The sequence below is a fragment of the Pollachius pollachius genome, assembly GCF_949987615.1.
Source record: "Pollachius pollachius genome assembly, chromosome: 2".
In the NCBI taxonomy this organism is placed as follows: domain Eukaryota; kingdom Metazoa; phylum Chordata; class Actinopteri; order Gadiformes; family Gadidae; genus Pollachius; species Pollachius pollachius.
The window spans coordinates 19,614,170-19,634,965 of record NC_136935.1 but is presented as its reverse complement, the minus strand read 5'-3'; the positions used below and the strand labels follow the sequence as shown (position 1 = coordinate 19,634,965).

The following is a 20,796-nucleotide window of genomic DNA, read 5'->3' as shown; positions in this document are numbered from 1 at the left end:
AAAACCTCGGACACGAGAAGTTAACGGAGCCGTGCACTAGGCCCTCTCGGATGCCAAGTCAAAAAAACATTTGTTTCACCACGACTCCTTTCAGCCGCCCACCCCTCCTTCTCCAGCAAAAAATAATAGCATAAAACGGCTAATAAAACACTTGAGGTGGCGTTTTGAAAAGAGAAAACTTACATTTTATTAGTACATTGTATAAAGATAATTATGAGCCTTTGATTGATACCCAGACATTTTTTGCGGAGATACATTCCTGTTCCCCACTTGTATTGGAGTGAACGGGGATATCTACTTCTGGGCCCCTTGGATCGAGGGACCCGTCCACAGCCCGCTTAAACACCTGCAATACCAGGCTTGTCCGCTGAGCACTGGTGGATTGCAGAAGTATGCACTGCTCCTTGGGGCTTGTGCTCACCGAGCTATATCTTATAATGGAAGTCAACGGAGAAAAAATGCAACAAAGGTCAACAACTTAGAGTTGTCAAAGATGTCACACATAAAGAAACCAAAAAGTTAAGTACCACTTTGAACACAAGGGACGCTATATCTCCCAATCAAAGTTAAACAATCATTTTTTTAAAACGATCATTTTTCTACAGAAAATGCACATGGCAACATTTTTAGCTTGATTAGCGATGCGAAAACAGGATCCCAAGAGCTTGATTTCATAGCGTGTGTTTAGACAAGAAATATGTAATTTCTATTAACGTATTATAACACATTAACATATTGATGTCATTCCTAACATCGCCATCCTGAATGAGAAATAAAGGGTAACGTTTTATATTATGGTCCTTGTAATCAGCCTTTGTTGATAGCTAATAAGACACTCATTATATTCTTATTAACATTAATTGGTGTTAATAAGACCTTACTATAAGTCTTAATAATAACATAATAAACGTGTGTATTGTGAGATTATAATACTTTTATAAGCACTTATAATAAACGTGTTAACTATTTATTGATTGCTTAATGATATTAATAATAGTCTTATGAGTTTCTTATAGTTGTTAATTAAAGCATTACCAACCCATTTATTGAGTCTTATTAACTTACCTATTATGTCATTGTTAAAACTTTACTAAGCATTTAAGCTTTATAAATCCTTTATTAAACTGCTAATTATGCTATTTGCAGGTACGGGACCAAAAGCGGCAACATTGCTTATTAAGGTTAATAAGTCCCCACATGTTGAGCGAGTGTGATCTGTTTTGTGCCTCCTATAATATATCCTTTAAGGGCTTTTATTTTTAAGGTAATTTTAAACTGTAAGTTCTGTTTATGCAAGTAGATGATGGTTTGACGCATAGAGTGGTGAAGTCACGCCCCTTCTGGTAGACTCCATGGGACCTATGTGCTCGTAAAATATGAATGGGTTTCAATGGACAGAAAGCAATTATTTTCTGGTCCCAGTCTTTATATGCCCTGGATTACACATATGTTGTTTGTGGATTTAAATGATAATTTTTCATGAAAAGAAAACTAAAAAAAATTGCAAAGAAGTTTGATTAGGTTAGGTTTTGTGTGAGGCCACTTTGTGAACTACAGCTCTTTGCTGCTCTCGACGCGAATCATATACGTCACCACCGGCACTTGGAACTCCGGTACAGACATGGCGATCTTTCTGCTCCACTTCACCGCTTTTTTTCCTTTTTTTTTTTTTTCAAGGGGAGGGTAAAAGCATCGAAAGAAGTTGAAACCATTATTAGTCGAGGCATGTGGAGAGTTTCAGTTACGCCGATGGGGAGATTGTCGGTCTTGTCCACGCCAGTCGCAGGGAGCATGACATCACATACGAGACGCCTTTCTCATTGTGTTTTTGTCTACAGCCTTTAACTGAACAATTGCACAATAAACGGTCAAACTCTTGACATGAAAAATTATGATTTAAATTCACAAACAACATATGTGTAAATATTATTTTAAATAATAAAAAAATATATATTTTTCACAAGAGCTGCTTTAAAGTGTGTTTTGTGCTTCACCTCCATAATATTGTATTTACAGTGTATCTATTTTTTATTTTACCTTTTATCAACCTTGATAACATATAGTACTCATTAACTGTTAATAAGTATATTAAAGGACTTATTAACATTAATAACCATTGTTCCCGCTTTAGATCCTGTACCTGCAAAATGCATAATTAGCAGTTTAATAAAGGACTTATTAACCTTAATAAGCATGGTTCCCGCTTTAGATCCCGTACCTGCAAAATGCATAATTGTCAGTTCAATAAAGGATTTATTAACCTTAATAAGCATAAAAAATGCTTAGTAAAGGTTTAACAATGACATAATAGGTAAGTTGGTAAGACTCAATAAATTGGTTTGTAATGTGTTTATTAACAACTATAAGACACTCATAAGACCATTATTAATGTTATTAAGCAATCAATAGTTAAGAAGTTTCTTATAAGTGCTTATAAAAGTCTTATAATCTCACAATAAACATGTTTATTATGTTATTATTAACACTTATTGATAGTCTTATTAGCACAAATTAATGTTAATAAGCATATACTAAGGTCTTATTATATATTAACTAAGGCTTATTGCAAGGACCTTAATATAAAGCGTTACCAAATAAAGGTATACAAAACTTGCTGATCTAAATAAAAACAATGTTTAGTCTACAGTGTATTACTGAATTGAACGTGGAGTTAACACCTTTTAGCCTAGAATGGGGAATCTGAATGAAAGAGAGATCAGCAGTAGACTGATGTGGTCTAACCTTGTTTATCGCTAATTGGTTGAAGGAGGTAAATAATCACCGGCTGTGAAAGTCAAGAGGATGAGCTGTCATCAAAACGGCGTAGTAGAATACAACATTGTAAAATACAACGTTTTGAACGCCTAAACGCCCCTTTAACACAGATTGAAATCAATACACTTCTACAATAAGGCTGTAGTTGTGACCCTTTTGGCCTACACTCACACACACACACACACACACTCACACACACACACACACACACACACTGTATTTATCTATCAAAATGAGAAATGTACAAGATGGATTCATCATGTGATATATTAATGAGTAATTTAATGAATATACATCGGGTTAGGGTTAGTAAGTAAATAATAAAGGCCTTAATATGTGGGTCTGGCCTTCATGCTATAGAAAGGGTTTCAGCAGTACATCCCCCACTATCAGCTCCATAGACTCTCAGCCGGTTAATCTTTTATTGGACATGCTTTACAGTGATTTAAACGGACAGCCAGACGATGAGACGACCGCTAGAAGTCAAAGTAGCCTTTCCTAGGGTGTCATCATTTTAATAACCATGCACAGGATCTAAAAGGGGTCTTCATCCAATATTCATAAGCAAAGGTGCTCAATTCTATCTTTTATTGAGTAGAAACAATCTTAGTAGTCAAATCACCAATTGAAAGTGTGTGAAGGAAATAATGTATGTGTGTTTGTGTGTGTGTGTGTGTGTGTGTGTGTGTGTGTGTGGGTGTGTGTGTTTGTGTGTGTTTGTGTGTGTGTGAGAGTGTGTGCCTGACCAGTATAGTTGGTCGGTAGTATGTGCGGGGGTCTCCATGCGGATCAACATGAATCCACCTCACATGCCTCAGTAAGCTGGTCCCTGTTACCCAACATGGATGACACATTTGTATGCAATGTGTGTGTAGTTCTTCATGAATCCTGTTTGCATGTTAGCCTTCCATGTGTCTGCATTCATTCAGGGACACGTTTGCCTGAGCGCCAATTTATATAAACATGTGCAAGGGGGGGGGGGAAGTTTAGTGGCGCACGCTTACTCTTGTCTTATCGCAGAATCTGTCAAAGTGACAGGGAGATGGATCAGCTAAGTCGAGTGGGAGACAACTGTGTTTAGTCTTCAGGCTGTGTTGACCTTTCCAATGGGACACGAGGCTGTCATGCTATTTGTGGCTCACAGGTCGAAGAAAGACAACGGAAATGCTTATAATTGCAGAATCAGCTCATCTATTCAGTTATTCTGATCGTTGGCTCTCTTTCTCTCTCTCTCTCTCTCTCTCTCTCTCTCTCTCTCTCTCTCTCTCTCTGCTGAGCTCTTCTGTATCTTAATGTTTTATTGACTGCAATTAGTTACTTAATTTAATAACTTAATTTATATTTAACTCTCACAGACACATTTACAGTTTCTCTGTCCCTCGCTTTACATCTCTCACATGTGTATGTATGTTTTGTATTAGGGGTGCTTTGGCATTGTGTATTATTAATTAAAATGTACTGACGATTTGTGTTATAGCCACTGAAGGACACTTACCCCCTTTGGGCTGATAATAAATTATAGTGTTGGTGAGGTCAGCGCAAAATGTCTCACGACTTTTATTTCTGTGCCGGAATTCATTTGGATACCGAAAATCTTGTGGAAAGGAGAAGCCCAAACTCCACTAGTTCTAGGGTGAAAAAGTGGCGTTATTTGCATAATTTTGCATCCGATTAACACATCAAACCTGCTGACTTGAAAGGGATGCCTTGATTAGGAAAACCACAGAATTACGCCTCCTTCCTCGTCTCTTTCATACTTCCTCTCACTCTGTTTTTGCTTCTCTCTCTCTTTCTCTAGCCTTCTCTCTCATGTTTTACTTTCTACAGCATCATCACTGATCACATTCCGTACTTAAAAGAGACTGTTGATACACATGTTGTGTATGCGTGTGTGTGTGTGTGTGTGTGTGCCTGTGTGTGTGTGTATTTGTGTGTGTGCCAGTGTGTGTCTGTGTTTGTGGCTGTGTGTGTCTGTGTTTGTGGCTGTTTGTCTGTGTTTGTGGCTGTGTGTGTCTGTGTTTGTGTGCTGTGTGTGTCTGTGCTGGCTGTGTGTGTGTGTGTGCCTGTGTGTGTGTGTATTTGTGTGTGTGTGTTTGTGGCTGTGTATGTCTGTGTTTGTGGCTGTGTATGTCTGTGTTATTGGCTGTGTGTGTCTGTGTTTGTGTGCTGTGTGTCTGTGTTTCTGGCTGTGTGTGTGTGTGTGTGTGTGTGTGTGTGTGTGTGTGTGTGTGTGTGTGTTGTGTGTGTGTGTGTGTGTGTGTGTGTGTGTGTGTGTGTGTGTGTGTGTGTGTGTGCGTGCGTGTGCGTGTGCGTGTGCTGTGTGCGTGTGTGCATGTTTTCCCATTTCCTTCAGGGTGTACAACATTTTTAAAGCAGCTTTGAAATACAGTGCAAGCACTGTTTCTGGGCACACAAACACACAACTCACCCAACCGCAAACCCAGCAGCACCAAAAACAACACAAAAATACACACAAGCATGTTTATGCCAACGCTTTGTATGTTTAGTGCCAGAGAAACATGGTAAGCCGGTGGCAGGTTGCTGGGCAGAAAGTCCTCCTCCACAGTAGTTACATAGAAACCAATTTGCTGCATGTAGCCGCGACCTGCTGTAGCTAATTAGACAGGACACAGGGAAAAGCCCAAGTAGCTAGCTAGCTAAGCCTTCAAAAGAACTGGCGAGGTCGATGTTCTTGTCACATTTTAGTTATTCAATCCCGTAGGGGGAAATTGTTAGATTATGAGGCAATTTATTCAGAATGTATACTAGATATTAAACACAATGTGATAAAGAGTTATATATAACTGTGGCATTTCATTAATTGCAGCACTGGATAACTATAGGACGCTTGCTATTGGGGCTTTTACGATAAGGAAAAACACAAATCATCCAGATGAATAAGAATACCTTTCCCATCAGGCACTTAGGCAAAATCATAAATTACGGTTGCATCTGGCTGTACCTGTGCAATGGCAACCTAACCTTGATCTCAATACGCAGGCAAACCCCCCACACTCTCTCACACACACACACACACACACACACACACACACACACACACACACACACACACACACACACACACACACACACACACACAACACACCCACACACACACACACACACACACACACACACACACACACACACACGGCACACAGAATGACCTGTCCTTGCAGTGTTTCTACCTGCTGGAAGCATCTGATTAAAATGCAGAAGCAGGTCATTAAGGCTTCAATTGCTGCTAATTATGTGTGTGGTAATCACACACTGTGGTATCAACACGGACATACTGACAAGGAACTGCATTTTATGTCACACACACATAAACACACACACACACACACACACACACACACATATACATCATATGACAGTCTTAATATACTCAGATAGCAACTGATTGATCCCTGATGAGAAATAATTTATGGATACACTGACACAGACATCCGCTCACTTGCTCACTCACATACTCACTCACTTACTCAATAGCTCACTCACTCAATCAATAGCTCACTCACTCACAAACACACACACACACACACACACACACACACACACACACACACACACACACACACACACACACACACACACACACTCACACACACACATTTAATCCCAATTGACACCAGGGAACAATCTGCCATGTCTTGATTTCCTCAAGGAAACCACCAGAATTTTTTTTCGTCAGCAATTCCCATTTATTTATAGGCAGTCTGAGTGCTCTTGATCGCAGTCTAGAAGGAACAGTTGAAAGACTCCAGAGCAATCTGTGCTTTCTCTCTCTCTCTCTCTCTCTCTCTCTCTGTCTCTCTCTCTCTCTCTCTCTCTCTCTCTCTGTCTCTCTCTCTCTCTCTCTCTCTCTCTATCTCTCTCGCTCCCTCCCTCTTTCTCATCCCCCCACCTGGAAAGCATGGTCTTGCATCTGAATTGTTTATTACTGCCACAAAGACCCCTGGACCTAGCTCCCTCCGGAGGAGTGTTATTATCTACACACAGATGGCTATGGAGAGAGAGAGAGAGAGAGAGAGAGAGAGAGAGAGAGAGAGAGAGAGAGAGAGAGAGAGCGAGAGAGAGAGCAGGGGGAGATTAGGGATTTTGGGCTGAGACTGAGAGCAGACTAAGATATCAGGAGAGAATGCAATAAGAGGTAAAACTAGGCAGATAGCCAGAGAGAGGAATTGGGTGAAGATTCAAAGTAAACGTGTTTTTTTAATCGTGTGTTTTCAGAATGTAGTCAGGCGTAGACTATATGCATTTAAATATATCATTTTTGTATGGATGTATCAGTCTTGATAAGATACTGATGTTGACGCACACCGAGATGCATTCACACACACCCTCACACACACACAAACACAAACACAATGCAACCTGTGTTTCTTCTGAATTCCAGAGGAATTGACTAGCTATAATGCCCAGTGTGTGTGTGTGTGTGTGTGTGTGTGTGTGTGTGTGTGTGTGTGTGTGTGTGTGTGTGTGTGTCAGGGATGGAAATTGAATTGTGTCACTTCACCCGCCACTGTGTTGGGTAATACTTTCCAGTCAGGTCTGTTCAAATTTGCATATTTAATACATTCGTCATACGGCGCTGCACAGTTCCACAACCATTACTGTCAACATCCGGCCCCCTTCTTCTTCTAAGACTCTTTTGCTGAACTGCGACTGTCAACATCCGGGATAATACACCGGTAACCCTAGAGATGATATGCCGGTATCAACATTCGGTATAGTATGCTAGGCTAATTATTGACATATAAAGAAAGAACTACTAGAGAAAGCAATGTTGCGTTTCCTCACCGGAGGAAAGAGAACAGCTGAGGAGAGTGTACGCCAGGTACAGGTGGCGGATGATAGTACTGCTGTCATCCCCAAAAAGAAGCGTTGTTTTAATAAGAGAACATCGGACAGTGGGCAACACCGTGACTGGCTGGTGTTTGACGGGACGAGCCGGACAATGTTCTGTGCTCTCTGTGTAAACATGCTTCGGATGGCCACAGGTCCAATAGTTTAGTGAGTGGGACACAAAACCTAAAATTGGAAGCCGTGAAGGACCACGAGTCCTCAAAAAGTCACCTTCACGTTTTGAAAATTGCCAAGGGAAAATCAGCGCCCGAAACCACGACAGCGATGAGGACGCTCGTTAGCTCAGCTTGATTGAATTTCGAAATTGGCTCTACTATTTCAAAATGCACACGCAATTTCGAATGGCACTGCACGTAAGTTAATTTTTTATTTTCTATTAGGCCTAATGCAATAGTTTGTTGCTGTCGAAAAACTAGCATGTTGGGTAACCTTAGAGCTCTGCTCACTTGTTTGGCAAACAGCTGCTTTCTGTCAGTCAGGTCAAAACAGATGTCAAGTGTGTGTGCTAAGACGTAGGGCTGTCCCGAAAACCATTTTACAGGCTTAGAATACTCGTTGGATATTCCGAGCGAGTATTCCAATACTTGTTCAAAAACAACATTAATAATTGAACAGTAAAAAAGTCGGATTTCCTTACTTACTGCTGTTGTTCCGTTCCAAATCAGCTGTCATCTGTGCCATCGTAGCCCTTACAGGAGCTTATCAATTCATCCCGTAACGTGCATATAAATCCATACAAAGATCCAATTTTTAGTCGTTTGTGTCCATATTAAATCCATCATTGACCGGGTATTCCTTTGACAAAAGCCAGTCTGTGAATGCGCAATAGCAGGGCTGCATAGCGAACGTACACAAACAAATACGCTAACAAGCTCCTATATATATAATTTAATGTATTGTTTTTATTGAAAATATTTTGTATGGATGAATTATCCCCAAACTTGTCATCGTAACACCTTTGAAATAAACATGACTTAACATGGCAGATACCTGTGTATTGTTTATCATATGCGGTAAGAGTGTAACATTTTCAACTCAGTTCCTTGGTAGCACCTACTTACAGTAAAAATCACTTCTGATGGAAAAAATGATGTGTATGAAAAACACTTTTCTTATCTATTGTTACTATTATATTGTTTAAAATGTCCGCATATATTCCAAAAATATATAGCATATAAAAAGTGGCTGGTAAAAAAGATGATTGGCTAGTAGATTTTTAAATCTACCTGCCACAGTGGCTGGTGGGCAAAAAAGTTAATTTCCATCTCTGGTGTGTGTGTGTGTGTGTGTGTGTGTGTGTGTGTGTGTGTGTGTGTGTGTGTGTGTGTGTGTGTGTGTGTGTGTGTGTGTGTGTGTGTGTGCGTGCGTGAGAGAGTGTTATTCTTACAGGATGTCCTCTATGCAGCAGAACAAATGTATTCTGGGAGAGGAAAGTGAGATTAAGGTAGTGCTGATGGACCCTGAGTTCTTGTGATGGCGGAAAACCAGGTGGGCTTCAATGGAAAAGGGTCAACATTGCAGCATACCTCGGGTTTACAATTGAGTCCTTATTTTGATTTATTTGTTTTTGTTGAGCTTAAGTTAGCAAACTCTTCAAATGTGTTTCTTCATTGAAATCTTCCAGTCAGTAAGAATGCAGCCCTTACACAAGACCTTCTGCTGAAGGGTGAACATTGTGGCCCAGGGATGGGCAGAACAGGCCTCATATCCTGGTCTAGCAACCAAAGGGCTTAACTTTGAACTGGATTGAAGTTTAGATGACGTGCAGTGTAGAAAATGAACATTATCCACCCTATTTAAAAAATGTTACATCATCGTCATCTCTGATTTTGGCCTAGAAGAGAGAGATGAGCAGAGAGAGAGAGAGAGAGAGAGAGAGAGAGAGAGAGAGAGAGAGAGAGAGAGAGAGAGAGAGAGAGAGAGAGAGAGAGAGAGAGAGAGACGCAATGTGACTGCATTTCCATAGGTCAGAGCTGAGAGACAACGTGGCCAGCGATTGATCCATAGCTCAAGCTCAGAAATAAAAGAGCAAAAGTTTACCCAGAAGTTACTCAAACGCTGCTCTTTAATGGCAACATCATCTTAATAAAAAATCGTATGGCACCCCTTAGAACACTTTAGTAATTTTTGTTGGAGCATATTCTCTAAAGGTGCCATGGATGTACGAGTGATTGTGGTGACTTTATTTTGCGCTGTTCATTGAGAATCAGGAAGACAAAGTCAAATCACTGGCAAATCAGAGATATGATTTGGAAGGTGGCCCAGAGTTAAATATAAAAAAAAACAAAGCCACATAGAGAAAGAATTAATTTAAGATGTTTTAAGGGGAATCATTAAGACAATGATGCCACGAGGGCTGAAGAAGACATTGCATGATTTGAGGGACTAGATAGGTGAGGTACCATCGTTTCCAGCTCTGATTGTGTTCCTCATTGTTGTAAGTTGTGTTGTGTGCAGAAACCTGTTTTTTGTTTCTTAGCTACTGGTGAAACATGGTAGGGATCCATTTTTCAAACTGTCAGTTTCAACATTGTGAGGGAAAAAAAGATTAAGAATTCTAATCGTACTACTATATAATAGCAGGCCTGTCGCAGAAGTTACTCAAGTTGGTCAGTGTGCATGTGCCAAGCAGCCTACAGCTCAAACACACACCGCACACACGCACGCACGTACATACACACCGCATACACAAACACGCACAAAAAACCCAGGCGTGCTGACGCAGATGTTTCAAGACAAAGGCAGCGCAGGACACCGCACACACGCACGCACACACATACAAGCCAAGGGGCCTGCAGCTCACACACACAGCACACGTGAACGCACACATACACCGCACGCACATACACACCGCACACACACACACACACACGCACACACACGCACAAACACACACGCGCAAGCTGACGCGGACGTTTTGAAACAAAGGCAGCGCAGGACACCGCATAAACACGCACCACAAACACATGCGCACAGGCACGCACGCACACGCACACGTTGAAAGACAAGGGCAAGAACGATCCTGCGTCCCACAATGTCTTGCGATAGTGATATCACCCCCTCCCCCCTTCCGTCCGTTTTAACTGCGTCGCCGTCAACAAACTCTCCCAGGTAAGACGTTTTGTCCATAGACTTTAGAAATTGCAATAAAAGAAGTGAAGAGACAATTTCTCACCTCGAAAAGCAACGGCAGGTCGTTCCTTTTGCCATATAAAAAACGTTAAAAACAAACATCTTGCTGACCGGCATATCAACACACAAGTCACGTGATCTTAAATGGACAGCGTCCATATAACGCAGAACGAAAACATGTTAATAACACAGTATGGTGAATTCTATAGAGTCTATAGAGTCCACCACATAGAGTCTACCTATAAATTGACTCATTTTATGATGTAATGAAATGCTCACACACTAGCTGCTTTCAAGTCCTGATAATCTCCTGATGGGCCGTATGTGTGAACAACATATCCTGACATTTGTACCCTGAAAATCTCCTGAATAATACTACCCCTGAGGTAGTATTTTCGCCGTAGGAAATGTAAATTACCTTATATGGGGACGAGGAGAAGAAAGGCTGTAGTTTTTTTCACACCACTTCAGTGGGTGTGTTGATGATGCTTCTGCATGTCATTGAGTGGCCCCCTAAATGATAATCAGCCTGTTGCCTTTTTGTTCGGTGAATAGTTAAAAAATATTTAAATGTTGGCACTGCTTTTAAGAGTCATTTGTGGTGAACGTAAAAGATAGGTCATATCATAACCGTAAAAGTACACATCATACAATAATTACAATAAATGAGTTCACAGCTGCACGTGTATAGAAAATGTTTTTTTTTATTATTTTTACTGTCAGCTGAACGGGGTCAGGAAGGACGGGACCCTTATGGGGTCCCGTCCTTCCTCTTCCTGTTTTCTCAGTTAAACACAGAAATCAATACATTTGTCCAAGTGTTAGTTATATTTGAAATTAAGCAAAAATATACGCTCTCTTTCTCCGGTAACGCAGTCGTTCGCGACGTCTTTCTTCTTCGTCGGTTTTTCTTTATTTGTCTCTAACTCATGCTCCAATCTTTCATAAAATTATTATTCTTGCTTCATAACATAAGGAGGAAATGACTATTTTTGTTTCATTACGCTATAGGTGAACCAAAATGTTATACGTTGTATAATTATAGGCAAAATGTTATTATATTATGCGCTCAGAAATTTGTTACATTATCGACTGGGTTTCCACATTATTGCTATGGGTTTAATTACTAAGTAATAATAAGTTATGCATACATTATTTGTTCAAAGGGCATTTGTGTTGTTATTGAGGCATCAATGATACTGACAATAAGTTAATGTAGTCGCACACAAATGCCAGAACAGACAATTAAGTAAGTAAATATGTGCAGTAATTCAAAGTGTTTAACTCTTTAAGATTATAGTATTAAGCTAAGTGATGAAAGGTATAAGTCTACAGAGGTTACATATTGCAATGTCTTGCATTATGTCAATGACTGTTGCTGTAGGTAGGCCTTGAAAGGTGTAAAGAGAGACTGCGGAAATAAGCAGAAGAGAGCATGATTTTGTAAACTAAACTAAAAAACGTCCCTTCCCTTTCTGCTCCCCCCCTTCCTATGTTTGTCCACCATTGAGAAGTTTTTTATTACGGGCCCCTGTGACTGGAAGGGAGATTCAGGTTCATTGATTTCCTGAACCATTCAAGAAAAATAAGTCCTGATGGGTCAGAAATGAGTTGGGATTGGTCTAAAATCGAAATGGTCAAATGTTCATTTCATTGGCTAATAGCAGACAGATGGCGATGCCATTTCTTACAAACTAAATTAAAATGATGGCTCTTAAATTATAAAGCACCTTTGGGGATAATACGCATTCTCCTCCAAGATATTTGATTTGTCAATTTGTGTGTTTGTACATGAAGGCTTGTTGTTTGACTGTGAATATGAAGGCATGTGGTGGAGTGTGTGTCTGAATGTGTTTTTTGAGTGTGTGTCTGAAGGTGTATTGTTTGAGTGTGCGTCTGAATGTGTTGTTTGAGTGTCTGTCTGTAAGAATGTGTTATGACTGTGTATCCATGGCCATTGTTTACCCATTCAAGGGAGATAGTGGCGGCCCTGAAAAATTAATTTATCTGCTTGTGAGTTTGTTGATGTGTGTTTGGGTGTGTGTGTGTGTGTGTGTGTGTGTGTGTGTGTGTGTGTGTGCGTATACTGTCAGATTCTGCTTCCAATGGAAAGGGGATTTGAGGGAATCTCAGCTTTTCCATTTCGCACCCAGAGCCACCACCAACCACACAGTACCCCCTTCGCCCCTCCACACACACGCAGGGATGCCTACACACACAAACACACACACACACATACACTCACAGGGATGCACGCACACACACACGCACATACACACACACACACACACACAAACACACACACATACACTCACAGGGATGCACACAGACACACACAACACACACTTCCCGTTCTTCAGCAGCCCGATTCCAAGGAAATAAATAATAAACAAATAAAGAAACGCTGAAGAAAATCAAATTCCTGCTGCCTCGGAAGACAGCAGGAATAAACCCGGTGGGATAAGAAGTGGAGGTAGCCCCCCCATCCCCGGGTCGCTGCTCACTGCTTCACACAATTAGGGAATAGTGTGTCTTAGGTATCGACAGGAAACAATTCAACACACACACACACACACACACACACACAGACACACACCTATATATACATCAACACGGTATACCGTATCGGCAGCAGGGAAATAAGGATAGGGTGCTTTAAGAGGGAAAAAAAATAATGAAAGGAAACGCCAATGAACCGGTAAATTTCCAGTTGAAATCTCTTGCTTACAGCGTTCAGTTACAATGGGTGAGATCGTGCTATATTGAAATAGTAATTCATCAAATTTACTGCAAAATAATTAATCAAATTTACTGCCACATAAATTTATAGCCGAACGCATTGGCTTCTTGCCATGTTCGGGAAATTGTTATCTTAGCATACTGACTAATTTTCTGGTTAGCTGAACGCTAATGACTCAATGGCAAAGTATGGAGCCCAAAGCAATGTTCACTGTGTGTGCGTGTTTGTGTGTGTGTGTGTGTGTGTGTGTGTGTGTGTGTGTGTGTGTGTGTGTATGTGTGTGCGTGTACAGCAGAAGAATGAGAGGAGGGCTGGAGAATAAGAAGGGAAATGGAGGTGCCCGAAACCGCACTATTCTGAAACCATGTCCCAGGGTGGTTTCAACTAAATCTGGAACGATGCGGTTTCGTGTTAGGATTCGTGTGGACGCCTGAAACGCCAACGATGACGTCATCGCCCCACCCCTCGACCCTCTAGCTTTAGTGATTGGCTAGCCCTCGGCGTCTAAGAGCGACATCCACAATGATGGCGGACTACATGCCCCCCCAGGAAGCTAACGGAGCTAAGTGGAAAAGAGTTATCTCAGAGGGACATAGGGAATCACTGTTAATAGCATGGACAGAATCACTGGATTCTTTAGTTGGATAGAAGTTTTCACCTGCAGAATAAAGAATTGTGGAAATAATGTGTTAATGGTTAATGGCAGCCCCACAGCTGGGATTGATCACAGTGTTTTGTAGCCTGATGCATCTCAGTTTGTTGTGAACACAAATTGAATCACACTGTCCCATGCCTTTGGTGAAGTTTGTCATTATGTTGTTGAGAAGGACAGATTGGGTTTCAGGGTTTGTCAATGGAAGGATTTTTATGTAGTTTTTCACAATTTTTAAGTATGGACAGATTAACTAAGGACAGATTGAATTATGCTTAAAAATAGCATTTAAAGAGGAACAATTACATTCTTGTCAAACATTGAGTTGTTAACTTAAGAAAAACCGAATTTCCAAACTTCAATGTAAATTAATTATTAATTAGCATGTCCAACGCTGTTAACAAATGTAGCCCTTCTGCGGTTTCAAGGCCCCCGTTGGCAGAAGCCCTTTCAATCTCCGAATTGAAAAATGGATGTGAGCTCACTCTACTGAGAGGTTGTGTTTGTCAAAACAGATGGAATGGTTGTCGGCGAGATGCAGATGTCGTTTTGAGAATCGCCCCCGGAGGTCGTGCACACCACATTCAATCCAGACAGACGAGCCATACGTTCTCGTTCAGCCGGATTATGGCCCCGGTTCGTGCTTGGCTCTAACATCACCGGTCAGCCCCTTCTGAAATGGGGATGTTGTATGTAAATGTCTTCAAAACGTCCAGAACTGTGCTGTGCTATGCACACTTTATTTCCATTTTATCATTCCTATCCTTTCCTAGGAAATCTATCGTGAAACAAGTTTCAGTGCAATGTTAACTGTTTGCTCCTATTGTTTCTGCGGTTGTGGTCACCGGCTGCCTGTATGTGCGTGTTCAAACAAGGGTCTCTTAGAAACTGCCCCGATGTTTGAAACAACTTTGATCGAGATACTATCTTGATTCAGGGTTAGAATTTAGATAATTCTGTCATTTAAAAAGGGCCAATATCTTAAATAGATTAGATTTCCAGTCCGTCGGTCCGCTGCGTCCGCCTATATTAAACCAATAGAGACTGGTAGTATATTAATCTCTACGGGGAAATGAACGCTTTACAGCAGCTAACATAAAAAGCACAATACCCTTATATTATACGGATACTGTTATATATATTAACAATTAAATGAAATTTAATGACACAACATTTACATGAAAATGTTGTATTCCTCTCTGTGTCTAGGTCACTCTCTCACAGTCACTCTCTCTCCCTCTCTCTCCTTTCCTTTCGCATACTTTCTAGAGCTCTCTTGCCCGGGGTACTCCCATTCCTATCCTTATCAGGAAGTGTAGACGGGGTAAACTGGAGTGTCTGGCTGTCGTGGACTCGCTCTGACTTTTGACTGCTGGATTATGCAGAGCACACAGGAAACGGCTGTGCAGCACACTCTTTGATGTTGGCGACCGTGTGTGTGTGTGTGTGTGTGTGTGTGTGTGTGTGTGTGTGTGTGTGTGTGTGCATGTGTGTGTGTGTGTGTGTGTGTGCTTGTGGGTGGTGTGAGTGTTTGTATATTTTTTGGGTGGAGATGGAATATCATCCTTGCATTTACAACCATGTTATTGCGTCAGCGTCTGCTTGACTGCATGTCAAATTATGAGCACATAAAAACTTGAAAATGTTAATTTCTTTCTCTTTACATTTCATTCCATATTTTCTCTTTCTCAGTTTCTCACACACACAAGTGCATGCACACAAACAAATGTGCACACACAGACAAACTCTGCTTCCTGGGGGAAGAGGAGCAGTCTTTTTGTATGGGTTGTATGGAAGTCCTGAGGTTTGTGTCTTGAAGCCGGCAGTTCGGGACCTAATTAGTAAAGAGCCCTAGATTTTACCAGTCCTCGTGCCTACCAGCTCTATCCTCAAATCTAGGACAACCAAGACACACACACACTGTACATATGCCTAACACATACACAAATACAGATGCAAAACTCAGACAGATACACACACTGACACACACACGAGCAGCAGGGTGAATAAGAAAGGGGCGGAACATGTGATCAACACAACCGATTGAATAAGCCACCGTTACAATTCTTTGCCCTGCAGCCACGATGACGACGCTACAATTATCAGCCAAAACATACATATCCTACCTGTTACCGAGGGATTGGCGTAAATTATTTTCATCAAACTACTATTCCCATTTAACTGTCTTTTGTGTAATTTGCACTTCTATTCATTGCAATCGCTTGTAGCTATTGTGTTATTTTGTGGTTGTAAATGTTTTTTGTTCTGAGAAAGTACAAAATTAGGGTAAACAAGAAGGACCCAACTACTTTAATTGGGGCATGCAACCAACACAAGCCTCACACAGCCTCACCATAACCGACTATTTGTCATATCAGCCAAATATAAGAGCAAAAGTGTACCGTGGAACAAAATTCCCTTATTCACAAAATAGGCTACAGCCTAGGCTACAGTCTTAATGACAGAAAGTCATTAAGACCCACCCAGCCTAGCCTACCTCCAGCTGGCTTCAGTCAACCATAATCCAAATGCACTGTTTGTTGAGGAATATAATATTCAACAACATGAAAAATAGATACAAATGTCAGCGTTTGAGTCAGTAATTTCAAAAGAGAAAATACTGAACAATTTCTCAAAATACATTCCGATCTGCCAATAATTGATTTCGGCATTCACAAAAGATGATATTTGCCAGAAGGCCTAAGAGTGACTGAGGTACTAATTTCCCTAACCTTTCAACATCCTGATCACTATTATTAAATACGATATTATCAGAGTAATACCGAAAAGGAAAATTTATAGAAGACCAAAACCATGATTTGGCAGCGGTGGATAGAGGGCGACGCAAAGCAAAGCAAAAACAGTTTAATTGCACAACAACAATACCTCCTCACTGAAAGAGGAGGGGAAGGGCACACTACACGTTATTCAACAATGTTATCGATACAATCACACAGGAGCACCAGATACGTTGGCGTCAGATCTTTTCAACACAAAGTCCCAGCGATGGCAGCCACATCGTAGCATCACAGCGGAGAGAGTGGAGCAGGAGTCACTTACTTGCAGTGCTTGTGAGGGCCGCTGAGCGTCTCGATGACGAAGCACTCGCCGCTGTTCAGACAATAGGTCAGGTCCCGCTCGTGGCACGGCTTGAAGTGCTCCGACCGCAGAGGTGGCACGGTGGGAGAGGCTGTGATAACAACACACACAGGACTGTAGCGTTAGCTACAACATCCCTGTCAACGGTACGTACATACATCACAGTCTAACAAAAAAACACCATCTGGTTCATTTGTAAAGCACATCGACACACATGCACGGGACTTTGGCTTCAATTTATTTGGTAAACAAAATTAAAATTCTGAATAAGGACTGAATCGTCAAATAAATGTTTGATTTAGTGTTTGACATTGTGACTACAGATTAGCAATGAGCGGGTAGTGTGTGGGTGTGTGTTTTTGTGTATATTTATGCGTGTGTGTGTGTGTGTGTGTTTATGTGTATGTGTGCATGAATGCACGTGTGACGTGTGTGTGCGTGTGTGTGTGTGTGTGTCTGTGTGTGTGTGTGCGTGTGTGTGTTTCTGTGGGTGTGTGTGTGTGTGTGTTTATGTGTGCATGCAATTGTGTGTGTGTGTGCGTGCACATGCATGCATGTGGATTTTTGTGTGTGTGTATGTGTGTGTCTGTGTTTAAGGAACCTATATGAACATAGTGTGTCTTCTATAATCAGGCCTTCTGACAACAGAAATTGATCTTACTATACCAGACTAGCCTTTCACTCGTCACGCTTCATTAGAATCATCTGTCTCTGTCTGGCTTCTCTAATCTAGCAATAACAGTCAACACAGAACACACCAAACACAACAAATCAAGTCCTCCATTTAACTAGTAAATGTGTGCGGTACTCAGCATGGAAATCAAATTTGTAATTGTTCAACAGAGAAAACTAATGAATGAATTCAGCGTGTAGCTTTTTAGTGAAAAACAAGCGTGTTTTAATAATTGTGTTCATAGTACTCAAAGGATTAACACAATAATCGTTGTTTTCACAAGATATTTGTCTTCTCTTCAAGGAACCTCCTCAGACAACAGCGTAATCACCCACAGACGCTTTTCACTTAGCACAACAGAAAAGAAAACACATTGTATGAATGCCCCGAAATAAAATATACCGTGCAGGTTTCCAGAACAGACTAAGTGGCTAACGGCCAATTACTCACAACCCAAGGTGCCATCCTCACGGCTGGCTGCCCCCCCACCACAATGCACCATGGAACTACACCAGGCTACACACAATACCTTGAAGATATTGTTTGTTTAGACCCTGTGATGTCCCCAAGTAAAAGATGGATGGTGAGCCTGTAATGATGTATCCCGCTGTGATTAATACGGCCCGGAAGCCGCCACTGTTACTTGAGAGCCGGACGCCCCCGGGTGATACATCAGGGCGGGCCCGGGATGAAGGCGCTCTCAGGGATGTGTTTTGGTACGCTCTGAGTCTGAACACGCTTTATGTACAAACTATAGGAATCATCCATAGAGCTCTGGCATAAACCATCGCTAAACACGCGATTCACAGGGGTGTCATCATAGGGTGCGTTCAGCTAGCGCTCATAACACTGATTATGGGTGTGCTTCCATACCAGGATTAGACCCATAATGAGGGTGATGGGCCACATCAGTGATGGTCCAACTAGGGCCTCTGTGCACCCAGTCTACTAAACTCATCATGAGGAGGACCAAATTGGGACTTCGGTGCCGTTTTAACATGTCAAAGAACCGTATGAATAAATATATACTGTACTGTCCCAGATGTATTGCCTCTCTGCATAAAATGCAGATGGGTCTCTAAACATATTGATTTGACTGGTAGCAAGTTATGCATATTGAATGAGAGAAACAGCAATATGTTGTCACATATCCCAATATGTGAAATGGGAATAACATAGCAAATACATGGAGAAGTTGTAGCAGTAGATTTCCCTAACGAATACAGACATGACAAACATGATTTCATTACATAAATAGTAATGTTATAGTGATGTGTCTTGACTGTGCATTTAATATTCTTCATTATATGACAATCCTACTTTTGTCCTTATTAACGAATGTTATATTCAAAGGGTGAAAATAATTTTAACATTAAGTGATATTTGAAGACTCGTTGGCCAACACCTTGGGGTGTTTTGAGAAAGCAGTTTAGGTTTAAAACATTAATGCATAACTTAGAATGTAGAAAAAATCAAAAAGCCAGCGATGACGAAGAGCCATGTTCCAATTAACACCACACCACAGCGCTGATTGCTTTTGCCTTTTTGGTGAAAAAGCAAAATGAGAAAGCTTTAAGAGGTTCCCACCAGCCATTTGTCAGCAGGGTGTTTGGAACATGTATCCGGGAGAAGCCATGCAAGCAGAGAAGACATGCTTAAGTGATTACATATCTGCTTTCATAAATAATATGGCCATTAGAGTCACATTACATCTTCCTTAAATGTTTTTCTGAAAAATACAGGGAAAAAAGTTGATGAAAATGTCAAATCAACATAAAGTTTCAGACGGGAACAATATTAATGTCAACCAAGGTTATCCGCCCTGCAAGATTTCAATTTCTATTTTGAGGCAGAAGAAATGTGCAACAAGCGTGTTTGGCTATAATGAGTGGGTGAGGTAGGACATTTTGATCCATCACTCGGCTCCTTAATTAGGAGCATAATATATAGCGTGTGGGGAGGCTGCTGATTGGCCCCCGGGGGTAGCTAGTAATATGAAACAGTGTTGATAATTGGCATGTAAGGAAATGTTGTGGCCATGTGAGGTCAGGTTAGAAAGGAAGGGCCAATGAGATTGCAAGACCTGTTTGGTTAAATAATGTTGTTGAAAGTTGAGCCTCTGCATAAACCTAGACTAAATCATATTTAAATGTGATTGTAACAACTATGATTCACAATTATTTACACATTAAGTCAATTCCAGATTAGGAGGATTCAATACTTATTTTTATTTATTTTTATATATTTAGTTGTATTTATTTTATTCAAATGTTTTATTCTGCATTTTTTTCTACATGGATTTAAACAATGATTATTTCATTATGTTAAAACAAACTTACATGACAAACAGAAATTAAATCAAGTAGTAGTTCCGAACTAGCTATGTGATTGGTCATGAAGCATTCAGACCAAATCAGCAGAACAGCGTTCCTCGAATAGAAAATGCCATATTTTTTATTATATTTTATTTTGTGTTTGGTATAATACATTATTTATAGTGGTTGAAACACACTCACTGAATGTGAGTCTAACATCATATTTGGAAGTGAAAGAAAGCATAGTAAATAAATAGGAATAGAAGCGGTTCCCATCTGCAATCAATGAAGTACTATCTTATTTTACTCCCTACTGTCTGCTTCTGGAGTTTCCAAGCTACTTGTAGATCTAATCCAATAAAACATTAAAATAATATGCAGTAGGTCTGAAGCGTGAAAAAGAGGAATGCTTGGGAAATGTGTCAGTGGTGAGGAACTACTCTGCCTGAGATGCATTAATCAATGTCCCTTAATCCAATTACATAATATGAGAGAGAACTATGAGAAACAGAGAGAGAACTATGAAAGAGAGAGATATCTG

At 40.7% G+C, this 20,796-nt stretch overlaps 1 protein-coding gene across 1 annotated transcript in view; it reads right to left on the bottom strand.

Annotated features, from left to right (window-relative positions):
- The window catches only part of nrg3a (neuregulin 3a), a gene marked incomplete at both ends in the record, with an annotated part of 264,900 nt that overhangs the window by 86,751 nt on the left and 157,353 nt on the right, over positions 1 to 20,796 (bottom strand). Inside the window, one exon of the mRNA XM_079730633.1 lies at positions 17,229 to 17,358. Within this exon, the coding sequence (XP_079586759.1) occupies positions 17,229 to 17,358 (130 nt within the window). The remainder of the gene's footprint in view (positions 1 to 17,228; positions 17,359 to 20,796) is intronic.